This window comes from Gymnoscopelus braueri, assembly GCF_963280865.1.
Source record: "Gymnoscopelus braueri genome assembly, chromosome: 3".
Lineage (NCBI taxonomy): Eukaryota > Metazoa > Chordata > Actinopteri > Myctophiformes > Myctophidae > Gymnoscopelus > Gymnoscopelus braueri.
The window spans coordinates 50,707,669-50,724,026 of record NC_137612.1 but is presented as its reverse complement, the minus strand read 5'-3'; the positions used below and the strand labels follow the sequence as shown (position 1 = coordinate 50,724,026).

Sequence of the window (16,358 nt, the reverse complement as noted above, 5' to 3'; positions counted from 1 at the left end):
CATGTACCCTCCTCCCCCTTACAGTCCAGAGTGAGAGGTCTGCCATCCACACCACATCACAGGCTATTTAAAGGACATAAACACAGTTGTCTCCTTCTGTTCTGGAACTCTGATGCCATGGAGGGGTTGGAAACGCCAGAGGCGTGGTGGAAGAAGTACTCTGATTTTTTTTTCTATTACAGCTCTATTATGTAATTTTTTTTGTGTGGATAAAGTTTTTATTTTGTCCAATGTGTATGGTAGAGTATGTTAATGCAATACAACATATACAACTGGAGTGGTTGTATTTGGTCTCCCTGTTGAGACACAATCCTGTTTCTGGCTTGATACGCATTTTGAATTTCTCCCCAGAGCAAGCAGGCAGGCTCTATTAGTTCAGTGGTAAAAAATGGAGCATTTGTGTAGGAGACCGGGGTTCAAATCCAGGGTGGAACAGGACAGTTACAGAGTGCAGCTTTAAGTAAAAGTAGCAGTGCTACCATGTAGAAATACGCTGTTACAGTTGTTACACTTAAAGTACAAATGTATTGGCATCAAAATTTACCTAAAGTAGCAAAAGTAAAAGTATTTAAATAGACATACCGCAAGTAAAGGGTAACGTAAAAGTACCTCAAAATTTTGCTTAAATTGAGTACTTGAGTAAAGGTACTTTAATTTCCACCCCTGGTGGCTGGCTTCTGTAGAACTGTGTGTCTGTGACCACCAGGCTGCTAGCCGTTATACTTGACCTCTGAGGTTGGCACCCCTGTCTCATCAGCTGCTGCTGTCATTTAAGCATACACACGTGTGTGTGTGTGTGTGTGTGTGTGTGTGTGTGTGTGTGTGTGTGTGTGTGTGTGTGTGTGTGTGTGTGTGTGTGTGTGTGTGTGTGTGTGTGTGTGTGTGTGTGTGTGTGTGAATGAGACGAGTTTTCCCTTACTGGTGCTAATATTTACTTTGTGTATTTATTTCATTGTATGCTAATGTCTGTTTGTATTGCATTGTTTTGCTTTTTGTTTTTAACCTGTACAGCACTTTGGTTGACCCGGTCATGTTAAATGTGCTACTGTATATAAATAAAGTTTGAGTTGAGTTCAGTTGAGTGTGTGAGTTTAGCACCCTGCATAGTAAAACATTTGTGGCATTCAGGGGTGCCCAAAAGGTAGATCGCGAATAAGATCACAAACGCTATAAAGGTAGACTACATGATATGCCCCTAAAAAAATTAGAATTAAAATATAAAAAAATATATGTATAAACATAATCACAAAACTATTTTTTGGTTGGTATCTGCCACTTGAATTTAGGTTATTTGATAGATTGACATCAAGAAGGGCCTGTTAGCTCCCTTCACGGCTTCGATAATAGGCAAACCCGCGATGCAATGCTTTGTTTTCAAGAGTGCTGCGCGCAAACGTCAGTATTATTATAAAGTTATATAAAAATGTGCAGGGCAAAGAACTCGAAAACCTACCACTTCCATACAGAATGGGAGGAAGGCTCCCCCCCCCACTATTTCCCATTCCAAAGCCCCCTCAGGTAAATCTTTTCAGCAATGGGATAATACTTTTTTGGGTGGGTACATCTTGTTGAGCTGGTCATTTTAAAAGTAGTTCTCAAGTCAAAAAAGTGTGGGCACCCCTGAAATGAACTCTCAGACCTGCAAATAATGTTGTGATGGGCACATGGGCAGTACAGCCCTGTGGCATCTGTATCTGTGAATGTGTGTAACATGGGAATCAGTTACCTATAGATTTGAGATACCTCCTAGTCTGATTGGATGTGCATGTTATTGTCACGCTGTCATTGGCTGTCCTGTGTGTGGAGCTAGTTTGATAAGAGACGTCAGCGTTTCCTTGTTCAGTGTTAATAGTGTTTCTCAAGGTTCAACAGCACGGACGGAGTGTCTCCCGTTCTGTGCTAGAACTAGAGGACCCAAGTGATCTAAAACTCACCTATACCAGCGAGCAGTGTGTGACTGTGTAAATGTTATCATCATCCTGACCTGACCAGCATAATTGTAAAGAAGTTAAAGTAACCTGTATTTTCCCAGTAAAGTCTACTAACCTGGATAAACATTGTCGTGCCCCTCCTTACCCACTCCTCATCACCCAGCAGCACGACTATAATATTAATTTCAGCACTACTGCTTTATTCCAATTTCGGTAATGACACACAGCAAACACAAGTCCAGCCGACCAGGAGTCAAACCGACGACACGAAGAAGGGATTTGGAAGCCATGTGGTATGCACCCCAACTATTCAGCCATCAGGTCGCACCGTCATACAAGTAATTTGTTCTATCTAGTGGATAAGTGTTTCCTAAACGTTGCCAACGTTGGTGGGTTGTACTGGAGCGGGAGGGGGGGGGGGGGGGCAATGCTGCCACATGAGCCTGCCAACTCCAGGGCTTGTTTTTAGATTTGGCCAGGTGAGTTAGGCTGGGTCCACTTCAGTCATGCAAGCCCCATGTGCAGTACCTTAGTAGTTATGTCTTTGTGGAGTGGAACACATACCCCGTTACTTTCCAAAACCCCGGGCCCCTCCTTTTGCTCAGCCAATAACCAGCCACCAACGTAGTCACACCCCTGCTTTGGATTCATGGGTGGTGACACCAAGGTTTCCGCTAGGGCATTTTTATGGCTGGTCGACGTGACTGACAAGATTGTGTTTCTCCGGCCAAAATGTTAAATTGTCGGCCATAATGTGTGCGTGCATCACTCTACTGATGGCGACATCTCGGCGCGGCGCTTCTTTTCAACACTGCGCTGTTCCTGCGTTTATCCATAGTCTCCTGAAGCATACTTTATCTATTCCATCATGCAGGGGTGTAGCTTGCCAAAAAGAACTGAATGTATGTCAGGACAGACAAGTAATCTATTTACATGCTATCAATAGATCTGCTCTTTTTGGTACACAACACCGTGATACTACAGAGCATAAACCAAGTAGGCTTGAGCCTGTTTCGGGCTTTGCATCTCATTCAACCTTTAGAGCCGACATGATCAGCCTTCTTTTTTGTTACTGTCATGTTTACGATTTCATGATGCCAAGGAAGTGACTTGCCTGCAATGTTTCACCAAGTACTTCCATGATCACTTTGATCCAATAACGCGGACGCATGACAGTCACTTAACCCATTAAGACCTGGAACGCATCTATGTCACTTTTTGATTTGAGCTAAAAAAAGCATTATTTTACACTTTGGCTATTTTTGAAAAATGGTGATTTTTATGGTTGGTATTGTAATGTTGTGTTACTTTATTTAATATCCAGATATTAATTATACAAATAATTATAATAATAAAACGTAAAATATTAAATAAACATGTTTATATTTAACGGAATATTCATATTTAATGGCCAATTAAGATTGTACTGTATATGCCAATGACATATACCGGCTAATGGAAACCTTGGGTGACACTGGTCCAAACCTCCCCACTAACCCAGTGTCAGGTAGTTTGATTTATGCTTTGTCACGTAGGGCTGGGCAATATATGGATATTATATCAATATCATGTTAGAAGACTAGATATTGCTTGAGATGTTGGATATTTAAGGTTGTGCTATAAGTGTTGCTCTCCTTGCTTTTAATAATTTAAGCTCTATTTTATACAATTAATTATTTAAAAATATTAAAACAAAATAAAATCTTCACAATATCGATATCGAGGTATTCGGTCAAAAATATTGTGATATTTGATTGTGTCCATATCAACCCAGGGTTGATATGGACACATGGGTCGCGTGGCGTGGCGACAGCAACCTACTGTATCTACAAACTTGTAGATCTGCTATTTTTTTATACAAAAGAGGGATTTGTTTTGGAACATTTTCACCTACAATATAATGGCATGCCCAATATAGAGAGACCAGGTGTAGAGAGGTTGCAGAGAGGTGTAGAGAGGTTATTAGAGTGGAAGGACAGTACTCACTCAGAGGTGGGGTCAGCTTTCAGGAACGCTTGGATGACCAGTGGTAACTCGGACTTCACAATGTAGAGGTAGCTGGACATGGCTGGAACAGAAACGGTGCATGTAAACGTGTATCCAAACATACTCAAACACACAGGCGACAATGCTGTCTTGTTTACAGGGACCATTAGTGGATATGTGTGTGTGTGTGTGTGTGTGTGTGTGTGTGTGTGTGTGTGTGTGTGTGTGTGTGTGTGTGTGTGTGTGTGTGTGTGTGTGTGTGTGTGTGTGTGTGTGTGTGTGTGTGTGTGTGTAAGAATCTGCAGTTAGAACTGCAGATTCACTCCCAATTTTCCACCATAATCTGAAGACTCACCTCTTCAGACTCCACCTTAGCCCGTAGCACTTGACATTATAGTCTTGACGACCATGCAGACTTATGCTAAGGTTAAAATGTAATTTAGATAGCATGTTATTTAGATAGATGCTAGGTTCATTGTTTACCTGGTATCCTATAGTTTCAATGTGCAGATTTGTGTTTTGATAGTATATTGTTTATACTGATTACATTGCTTATTGTAATGACTTACTGGATGATTCCATTTCCTTACTGCTAAATGCCTAAATTGTAAATTGTAATAGTAAATTGTCCAAGGTAGCACACGCAGTCATGCACATCCAAAAGAGAATTGGTGCAGGATAAAAAATAGATAGTACAAGAAATTAACTTTTCAACCTGTGTCATCTTTGTCAGGTACATACTGATTTTGTATTTATTTTTATTTTTATCCCTCGATTTTGTAACCCATTTTTTTTCACCCAGTGCCAATTACCTATGTAATACTGGGCGCTACTCTCCCTCTGCCAGCCTAGGGAGAGCCCAGAACTGAGCTCATGCCTCCTTCAATGCATGAGGAGCTAGCAAGCCGCTTCTTATCAACTTATGAGATGTAATTTCACTTTGGGAGTAGCAAGAACGGTGTGTGGATATTCTGTTATGTTTGTGGATGGAAGGAATACATATTTCTAGTAGGAATAGTGGCCAAGGCTCATACAGGGCTTGCATTGTACCCCACACTGAGAGATGGCCTTTATTGTCACCGGGGGCAAGGCAACCGTGAATACTGCTCTATTATGTACTGCAGTGTATACAGTATTATTATAACCATTTATTATATAATCATCTATTAACCCATTTAGACCGGGAACGCATCTGTGTCATTTTTGGATTTCTTTGGATAATCAAAAATAGCAGCTCTACAAGCTCATCACGCGGCTATGAGCTTGTAGATCTGTTTTTTTTTTTTAATCGTGAAAATGTGCGCAAATCTTTGAATATATATACTTTTTTAAAGCGAACATTTGTAACTCAAATCTTATTGCTTCTGGGGGATTCTACTTCCTTCTAAATCCTAACAGTTTAAAAAATAGATATATGTCAGTGGTTCTTAAACTTTTTCATGTCAAAGACCACCCAAAATAATATGTATTTGGCCGCGGACCCCCATCTCAAAATATTTTGTTCCAGGGACCCCCAGAAGCAAAGATTTGAGTTAAAAATGTAGATATACTATATTCAAAGATTTGCACACATTTTCAAATGCGTTCCCGGTCTTAACGGGTTAAGGTAAGTGATATGCAACCCGACAGGGCAGGTCATAACTCACTGTGTGAGATTATGTCATGTGAAAACCATTTGTAATCATTAGCCCCACTTAGCTGCCTGTGACCTCGCTGTGGAAGAGGCTGAAAACGCTGATAAAACATTGTTGTTGCCGTCATGTGGAAACCTTGTATGTCACTTTTCAGGAAATGGAAAAAAAATGTACCTGTGTTCCAAAGGATGTAGTTATTTGGTCAAGCTCTTGTTAATAAGTTTCATTGGTTCAATAGAACCCACTTAACCACACTTACTTTCACTTTCACAAAACGCACAGAGAGCTTGTAGATCTGTTATTTTTGCTACTTCTGCAAGACACCCGTGTGTGATGAAGTAGGGCATTAATAAAAAAGAATACAAAATAAAAACTACATGGAGATACAAGGTTTCTGCCGACAGCAACGATGCGATTAAATGTTCATTGTCTCTGTGATTCATCTCCATACATTATTGCAGGGGGGTCCTTGGCCTGAAATGTCTGCAGATGGTAGAGGTTTTGGGGCAGCGGTTGCCTAAAGGTTAGAGGAGCACGCTTGTAACCGAAAGGTTCGATCCCCCAGACCGGCAGGGAAAATCAGGGTGGAGAAGTGAAAGGCCACCACTCATCCCACCCCCAACCGCGCTGAAGTGCCTTTAAGCAAGGCACTGAACCCCAAACTGCCCCAGTGGAGCTGCTCAGTGGTCAACAGTATAATCAGAAGGACATTCTAATGCGTGAGGGGTGGGGTGGGGTGGGGTGGGGTGATTTTTCCATTCCTTTTTTCATTAATTTTTTTACAATTGTTTTTTATGTTTATTTTATTTTAAAGTGAAATATCCCTTTAAATGCAGTACTTGAGTAAATGTACTTAGGTTACTTTCCACCACTGGCAGATGGTCTCAGTAAGACACACATGTTGTTTTCAGTGAGTGCCAGGAATTCTCACTAATGCCACACACTCAAATCCTCAGTGTTGATGGAAAAAATTGACCAGAACGTGTCGGTTTGGGTCCCACTGAGGCGGTAGCATCTTGCCCCACTTTTACACTCTCAAATAGAAGGAAACGTGCTGCGTCCCCGAGCACACACACTGACGTGACTCAAGTGTTAGACGCAGTACACAGTAAAATCCTCAGCGTGGGGTTGTAAGTCAGTACAATAGCTCTAAGAATAAAATAAGTCTGCACAGGTAGCTGCTGCTCTGAATAAAAAATGTGATGTGCAAACTACGTAGTACTAGCTGCCTGTGCGGACTTATTTTATTATTATATGTACATGTTTTGTCCTGCACCAGCTACCAACATGCATGGATGTGCATAACATTTCATTTATTGAAAGCTATTGATGTGAATCAGCTATTGATGCGAGTCCAGTGGTGGAAAAAGTACTCAAATGTTTTACTTAAGTAAAAGTATCAATACTGCAATGTAGAAGTACTCTGTTACAAGTAAAAGTCCGGAATTCAAAATTTGCTTGAGTAAAAGTACAAAAGTATTGGTATCAAAATGTACTTAAGTACAAAAGTAAAAGCATTAAAATGTTTGAAAATAGCAGATCTACAAGCTCACAACGGATCGCGACGCGTAGTGAGCTTGTAGATCGGCTATTTTCAAATAGCCCAGGTATAAAATAGGGCTAAGGTGGTTAATGTATGTTTTATAATGTAATCATTTAAGTACAGTACTTGGGTAAATGTACTTAGTTACTTTACACCCCTGTGTGAGTCAATAGCTTTATAATCCCATAGTACTCATTGCATAGGAGAAACAAGTGGAAGTGATGAAACAAAAACAAAAAAGAGCATTGGAATTGGAACAATATAGAAGAACTGAAGCTGATAAATGGGTTCTCTTTCCTGATCGGATGAAATTGGTGACCAACCTGAACATTTACTTTCTGTTTTGCAAGAGAGAGATGTTTTTTTTTTTACTATTTTTTAAATTGAATCCTGAAAAGTAAGTTTTGGACATACAGTATGAGGTTTCCACCCCACAGCGACGAATATATTATATTTATAGATTATTTTCACTGCAAAAGAAGAACACCTGCAGAGACAGTGGCTGCATTACTCACCTCCAATGTTTTGCAGGGTGATAGCAATGCCAGCAGCCATTTTTCCTGGTGTCCCAAAGGCCCTGTATCCCAGCTCTTCATAAGCTCTGATTCCTGCAGGCAGGTGGCAAAACAGCAACATATGCACAATATAGTGGTAGATATTAATGTCTAGTTATTTCCAGGTACATGAAAATGTAAATGTACTATTTTAGTAATTTGTAATTGTTAGCTATTTTAGTTTTCTTGTATATGTAGTGTAGTAATGTACGCACGCACGCACGCACACGCACACGCACACACACACACACACACACACACACACACACACACGGTGCAAAACAGAGTCTCGGCCACGCCATTGGCCTGGCGGAGACAACAAAACAGACACATGTGTGTTCATGTATGCAGTTTTGACAATACAAACATCGATCAATCAATCAATCAATCAATCAATCAATCAATTGTTGGTCTGTCCTTTTGGAAATGTGTTAAAGTCATTATTATGATCGCTTAAAATGGCAAACCCAGATGACTTGATACTGTAGGTGTTGAAACGTGAAGCGTTCGGTGTAGGCGTTGCGTTGAAGCGTGAGTCATATAGAACAGCTTACCCACAATGCCAGAGGCTTTGAGCAGCAGGTGAATGGAGTAGGAGGAGAGGGCAGCCACAGCGGTCAGGAGAAACCTGCCAGGACAATGAAGAAAGGAAAAACATGAACCAAAAATGGTTTGTCACAGAAAATCATACTTACATAATTATACTTTTTTGTACCATTATAAAACAACATCTGAAGATGTCTTTTTTATTTTAGAATTCATATTATCATCTCAATCACACGATGTGTGAAAATGACCTGCAGCATTATATAGTCAAGCAATAATCCACGAGAGGGAGATAAGTGTGAGATATAGGCACTGTGGCTGTAGGCTCATCACACTATAGTAGCACCAATATCACAGTATACAGTAACACAACCTCTGGTGAATCACTGCGATTACGCCACAGTTTCATTATCCCTGTCAGGCCAAAGACAGAAAGAGAGACACCTATGCACGCAATGTGCACACGCAAGGGGAGACATATCATGCCATATAATTAAAGCCAATGCCAAAACACTAAACGTGGGGTGGCAATGGCTCAGGAGGTGGAGTGGCCGCATGGGAATCGGAATTTTCCTGGTTCGATCCCTGGGTTATTGTCGAAGTGTCCTTGAGCGAGACACTGAACCCCCTAACTGCTCCCGACGAGGAGGTTGGTGCCTTGCATGGTTTCCCCTGCCACCTGTGTGAGTGTGTGTGAACACTAAATCAACGAGGGAAACCTCAATGTACTTTCGAGAATACACGTTTTAATTCAATTGAATTGAATAATTAGTCATTAGAGTGAGTGATTCATTGTTTCCATTTCCATGAAAGCCCGCTATAGACAATGTGGTATAGTGCTTGTTATTGCCAAGCACTCTCAACACTTTGCCAACAAGTGCATGGCGTGTGTGCTGAAAGGATGCATCAGAAATACAGATCTACGCTGCGAGAGCAGGAGAGGAACGGGAGGAACGTGGTGAGACAAAGACAAAAGATGCAATGCAGAATTTCACCCATTTTACTTAAGCCATTAAGACCTGAAGCCGATTCTACAAATGTCTCCTAAATCCCAACAGTATGTTTCTATATCAGTGGTGCTCAATCCTTTTCATGTCAAGGACAAGCACAAAATTATATGTATTTGGCCGCCGACCCCCATCTCAAAATATTTTGTTCCAGGAACCCCCCAGAAGCAAAGATTTTAGTTAAACATTTTCGCATTAAAATAATATATATTCAAAGATTTGCACACATTTTCACGATTTTTCAAAAATAGCAGATCTACAAGCTCGTAGCGTGGCACTCAGTGCCGCGCTATGAGCTTGTAGATCTGCTATTTTTGAATAGCCAGAGTGTAAAATAATGCTTTTTAGCTCAAATAAAAAGATTACACAGATGCGTTCCAGGTGCTAATGGGTTAAAAATGTGATGTGACAATACATTTTGGTTCTGATTCTACTGGACAAAAGGTAATTCAATACCCCATTATGCAGTAGCTGCTAATTGATTCAATTCATATACAGCTCATGAACCCATTATGCGTCATGTATGCTACGTTGTGCGATTGTGTCGTGGGCTGGAAATAGTGGATCAGTTATTTTAACACAAGAATATCACTTACAGCACCTTTAACCCATTAGGAAAGAACTTGGTTCTGCTGGGGGTTTCACGGGGAGAGGCCATAAAGTGTAAGCTGTAGTCTTGAGGTACGGGGTATTAAAACAGGAACCTAAAGGCTTTACGTTCCACCTAATATGTATTAATAAAGGGATTATGAAGCCTGGCACAGTTCACAATACCAAGGTCAACAGTGCCGTTACTCAATGTCCAGCCACAGCGAAAGCAACTTCAAAGCGCACACACTCGGTCAGGAAGCGTTTACATTTCTTGGCAAGGCCAATAAGGTATCAAAGCCTGATTATAGTTGCAGTGTCTGTTTAGCTGCGAGGGTATGCAGACAGTGACGTTGGTTGTGATTATATCAATGCCAATAAAACAAAAGTACCGACAAGTTAACACAGAGGACAAAACCATTGCCACTGCGGACGGGACGGTGCTCGAGGCAGTCGAGGACTCTCGGGGCCTGCCCTGGACTGCTCTGGATGGAGTCTATACACAAGAATGCTACAAATGGCACTAGGTGTCACATGAACGGACCACCTCAGAAATGTGGTCCTCTACGGGGACCTGCCACGGGTCACAGACAAAGTCACAGAGAGAGAAGGATGAGGCAGGGCACTGTGTCAGGCACCCGTAAACTAGTGGCAAGCAAACTGACATTGGCAAAGCCTACGTAGACGCACTGCGGCGCGACAGCTTAGCTAACAACCCTGTAGAGATCAAGACCCTTATGCTAGATAGGAGGGTGTGGAGGGCAGCGATTCAGGAGTCCCGCGAGTTGGTGTTGGCTAGACCGCACTCTCGCACCACATCGATTATTACTACAATTTACAATTGTTACAAGTCCGCAAGGACTTTTATGAACGGACCTGTTAGACAAAGTATTTTAAATGTAACTGTGCTGTTTTAAATTTTTTGCCTAATAAAATATTCAATCAATCAATCAATCAATCAAACAATTTAGGCAGACGCTCTTTATCCAGAGCGGTTTATAATAAGCAAGGTAATCACATACTGTACATCAAATGCAGAGAGACAGTGTAGTAGTGCCTCAGTAAACTAGGATCACAGGTAAACCAAGAACCTAAACAATATACTATCAAAATAATAGTCTTACTGAAACTATAGAACATATAGGATAACCGGTAAACAATTAACCTAGCATATGTCTAAATGACATGTAAACAACATCTAAATTACATTTTAACCTTTGCATAAGTGCTACGGGCTAAGGTGAAGTCTGAAGAGGTGATTCTTCAGATTGCGGTGGGAAATTGGGAGTGAATCTGCAGTTCTAACTGCAATGGGGAGTTTGTTCAACAGTTTGGGAGCCAGGTAGAGAGAACAGTCTGGGACGTGTGGAGCGATGTCTCAGATGTTTTAGGGAAGGTTCAGACAGCTTCCCTGTGTTAGCTGATCTGAGTGAGCATTGGATAAGGCTTTGAAGGTATGGGGGTGCCATGCCTTTGGTTGCCCTGTAGGCCAACATCAGTGTTTTGTACTCTGTGCGGGGCAGAGAGCCAATAGAGGGAGCGGAGAACGGAGAAGGCACGTCTGCAGACACAAACTGTAATAATAATTGAAGTAATAATTCACGTTCAAGAGCAACACAGGCTGCACTCAAGGCATAATCTAATTCCACACAACTGAAGGATTTGTGAGAAGAGGTCTACTAGTACTGACCTAGTTAACTTTATTGTGTGTCAATTATTTCTGTGCATTCCTGTTACTCTCAGATTCAAATAATGTCCTTCACCAAAGCTTTGAGAAGTATTTCCGTTTGTATTCCATTTAACAAACCTGCCAACAAACATCACTTACATTTACCAGGCCTTTATTGTCACATAATGTAATACATCGGGTAGTAATGGATCTTGTGTCTCCTCAAACAGAGCATCTATCTTTCTTTTGATCATGTCTGTGCATTAAGTACACGTGGATATGAAATCTGGGATTCATGCGGATGTCCCGGATAATAAGATCACTGTTTTCCAACGTCGGGTCTGGTGCCCACCAGGAGTCTAAATGGACACTTTTGGGATTGTAAGTCTGAGAGTGTACACTTTTCTACGTTAATCCATTTAGACCGGGAAAGAATCTGTGTCATTTTTAGATTTCTTTGGCTATTCAAAAAAAGCAGATATACAAGCTCATAGCGCGGCACCGAGTGCGATATTGTAGATCTGCTTTATTTTTATTTTTATGTGTGCAAATATTTGAATATCAATGTTTTGTTTTTTTAAGACGGGGTGCCGTGATTCCCCCCCCCCTAAAACATGATCATCAGGTATTATGGTTATACTAGGAGGAAGATTTTTTCAAAAAAGTGTACAGAAAGTGTTAAAATTATGTTTTTATGTGGACATGCCTCCAGTTCATTAAGTATACCTGGTCCCTCCGCCTCCTCCTACAAGACCACCCACCTGTCCTAGTCCCTCCTCCTCCTCATGCCCACACCTGTTGTGTTATGATAATGAGGGGGAGGGTATACTTCTACTGTGTCATGCTAAATTACTGTAATGTCATTAAAGCGCTGTTTTTCTATTGGCATGTTTGACCCTCAAGGTTTCAGCCTCTAGGAAGTAACTCAAAATAGTCAGAGAAGACATAAAACACCATAAAAACACCACCAGGGGGCTTAATGAAGTTCTATCAACCTCATAGACACATGAAAAACAGAAAAAGTGCAAAACCATGGCACCACCTCTTTAAGCAAACATTTGTAATCTGAGTTACAAATGTTCCCTTAAAAAAAATAGCAGATCTACAAGCTCATAGCACGGCACTCGGTGCCACGCTGTGAGCTTGCATATTTGCTATTTTTGAATAGCCCAAAGTATAACATATGGATAAAGTGGTTACACAGATGCGTTCCCGGTCTTAATGGGTTAACACAGAGAGTTTTGCAGTGTAGATTGTGGTCCCCCCTATATCAAACTGGGGGTCCATGAAATGAAACGGTCACGGTGACTGATGGTGACAACCTTCACATCATATAACGCTGCTACGTGCAGTAAGTGTAAGTATAATAAGCAATAAGCAAGAATAATTTGGCAACACAATACCCACAGAACACATAGTTGCATCATGAACCGGGGAAAGGCGATCTTGAGGGGATATAAAATCCCTCCCAGTTATGAGGGTCAGTAATCCCACTCATACACTGTAAAGTCCTCAGTGTTAGCGAGTGTAACCCCAATGACCCAAATGGACCTCCTAAGGGAGGGCTTTACGTGTGTAGGTGAAAAGGACATTTCCCACACAACCCTTTCATCCCCAGGAGTGGCGTTTGTGGTCCTTCTACAGAGGCAGTGGACGCTAGGTCACGCAGCGCTGGGTGGCCTGGTCAGCATTCCTAGAAGGTCGGTCAGAGGGGGGATCCCAACCCGAACAACCTTTCCCAGACCTCTCTGCCGCTGAACTAACCAGCCTTATGCTTACAGCCGAGGATCCTTGGAAGCGTAGGTGGAACACAACCCTCCAAACATGTCATGAGTTTTAGAGATGCAAAACGTTCTTTTGCATCTCTGAAATATCACAGGGTGGGGGTGTACGCCCTATCAGTCCCACTGGATCACAGAGAAATGCCATTCAATGGGTCCTGACTTGCAGAATATTCTGCAAGGCACCGACTTCTCATAAGAAGGTTATTGCTGTGCCTCATTGGAAATCAGCTGAATAAGCTTGGTGCCATGAGCCCTAGAATAGTCATTGTGCCCTTACATATGAGGGCCACACATACATTACATATTACAATGTTGTTTATACATGTGACCTCGGCTGGTAGGTATTTATTGGGAGAGGAGCGCCGTCCACACCAATAATTACAACTAACGATAATGATGTGACAATCCACACTAAAGCTAATGCTAACGTTCTGTAAACACGTTGAACGCTGAATGTAAGGCCATGTACATCGTTGTGGGGTGAAAAAGTCATGTACAAAACTGTTACTTTTCACGATTCAAATAAAAAAAAATGTGATCAACAAGCTCTAAACGCGTCGCATCGCGCCACATCTTGAGCTTTATAGATCGGGTATTTTTGCTACTTTTGTGTGACACTGTAGTATGACGAAGTAGGGCATTAATTTAGGAAAAAGCATACAAAGTTATAATATGGAGATAAAAGGTTTCTGCCCCCAGAGCAATGAAATTCTAATTTGATTTGCTGTCAGGGTTTGTTCATCGAATAGCTCTGAATGTGATCCCAACGATATTGTTCACCACAGTCGTCGTTATAGTTGTGGTGAGAACTCAATATGTAAAACATATTCATAGTTATCATTGTAGTTACCATTCCTGGTGTAGACGACCCTATCAGACTAGCCTGGCATCGGCCATCCTGGGAACATTTGTGAACCCACGTGATCAGGAGGGCCACGTACTGCCAGGATACCATGTAGACTGAAATATCTATCGATAAAGCCTTCAAGAATCTCTGGCATGGAGCCAACTGGAAGTGACTCCTTCCTGTTCCCAGGCGCTGTGGCAGAGAGAGGGCCGAGGCTGATACCGATCCTGCTCCTGGAACCAACCTAGCCCAGGGTCACAGTCTGGAGTGAGGCGGGGCTATTCTGGGATGAGGCCTTTCTGGGGCCTAAATGCGGTAAGGAGGGTGGGGAGAGGGGCTGGGGGGAGAGGGGTGGGACTAGAGGTGGGTATATCATGGTCAGTGTTGCATGCCCGCTTATTATAAGCAACTTTGGGCTTGTTTTTCTTTAAAGTCGCTTGTAAATATTGGTGCAGCTAAAGTGTAGAACTTTGCTTATTTGGACTTGCTGCCTAGTGTTGTTTAATCCAGTCGTTCTCAGATATTTTCATGTCAAGGACCCCCAAATTAATATATGTGTCTGCAGACCCCATCTGAAAATATTTTGTGCCAGGGATATACATACAAGATTTGTGTTGTTAAAATGTATTTAAATGTTTCCTATTTTTTTTTTAAATAGCCAATGTTTTTAGGCCTATAGGTTTAAAGTGGTAAACCAGATTTTGATGTTATATAAACAAATTTAGCTGGGGACCCCCCTGTAAATGCAGGATCATGCGGCCTAGTCGCGTGTTCTGGGCTTGTTTTCATACGACCTGTCTGCTTGTTTCTCTCGCAGAATCTGGCAACGCTGATCATGGTACAGGAGGATGCGTCATGTTACTAGTACCACTTATCACCTAGCCCTTCCCCTGAGTGGGACTTAATCACCCCATCAAAGCGCTTCACTCCATAGCAGCAGCTGGGAAAGAATCCTTAGGATTCCGTGACGGTGCTACAATAAAGGTTGTTTCTATTTTCAACTCTCCTCTGACCATTGTATTTAACATATTCCACCCTGTGGTTATTTCGCAGTTAGCATGCCTGCCGTTTAGCCCCACAGTAGTCTCACATAGCCAGAGGATCGGATAGCTCCGGGCCGGCCATCTCCGCCTACCAATCGTCTGGACGGTAACAGGATAGGTGGGCACCAAGGAACAGTGGGCACCTCGGTGTTACATTGGCAATATTTTCCAAAATGTTAAAAAATTAAATATTTGGAGAATGTATTTAAGTAAAGTAAAGTATACATGATTAGAACATGCTTAAACATTCGACAATTACGGTCTAATATTTCTACAATTGCTACAAATTGTTATAAAACCTGTATATCCAGTCATTTTGGGGGATAAACAAGAAGTTGAAGTATAAAATTAAGTCTGAAAATGATGTACCGTGCATGTTCACATCATGTATACTTAACATTACTTAAGACCATTTTTCTAATCTTAAAATGTTTTACATTTTGGACAAAATAGCCAATTTTACATCGAGATGCCCAGATGTCCACGGTGCCCACCTATCCTGTATCGATCTGGATACATTTGTATTTATTGTATGGGCTTGGACGGCCGGCAGAGGCAACCCGTGACAAGCTACGCCCACTGTTCTTTTAGGACAGGCCTTTACCCTCTTTTGTTTGCGGACGTTTTCGCTGCCGTTCTAGACCCTATATTGAATTTATCTGGCTACACAAGACTCTAGCAAACAAGACATTGACTGCCAGTCAGAATTATGCTTTACTGTGTACTGAGTATAAAGTGGAATTGATGAACGAAATGAACGTGAATGTCATAATGTAATGTCACACTCCATCTTCCGCTGCAGTCTGAAACCTCACCTCTTCAGACTCGTCCCCAACCACAGTGATTCTCAATCTTTTTAATTCCAAGGACCCCCTAATTGATATGCATTAGTAGACCACAGACCCCCATTTGATATTGTTTTTAGTTGAACTCTGCGAGTGTACAAATGGAACCGAATGGATCTGTAACTGTGTCAATTTGGTTCCATTTGTAAACTCTTGGAGTTACAGACCCGTACGGGTCCATCTGGTTCTTAACTATAAATCATTTAGCTGGGGACCCCCTGGAACCACCTCAAGGACCCCTGGGGGTCCCCCCAGTGCCCTAGCACTCCTTTGTTGCGTATTTAGATAGTTATGCTGTTTTCCTGTTCACAGATGCTATGCACATTATTTAGACAGGTGTATGTTTGCTACTTGCTCATCCACAGATGCTAAGGATATAAA

At 41.7% G+C, this 16,358-nt stretch overlaps 1 protein-coding gene across 4 annotated transcripts in view; it reads right to left on the bottom strand.

Annotated features, from left to right (window-relative positions):
- The window catches only part of slc38a3b (solute carrier family 38 member 3b), a 51,624-nt gene that overhangs the window by 18,316 nt on the left and 16,950 nt on the right, over positions 1-16,358 (bottom strand). For all 4 annotated transcript variants that reach the window (XM_080425076.1, XM_080425077.1, XM_080425078.1 and 1 more), the window contains 3 exons: positions 8,203-8,276; positions 7,610-7,702; positions 3,918-3,999 (listed from right to left, as the gene is read on the bottom strand). In XM_080425076.1, coding sequence (XP_080281202.1) covers positions 3,918-3,999; positions 7,610-7,702; positions 8,203-8,276 — 249 coding nt within the window. The remainder of the gene's footprint in view (positions 1-3,917; positions 4,000-7,609; positions 7,703-8,202; positions 8,277-16,358) is intronic.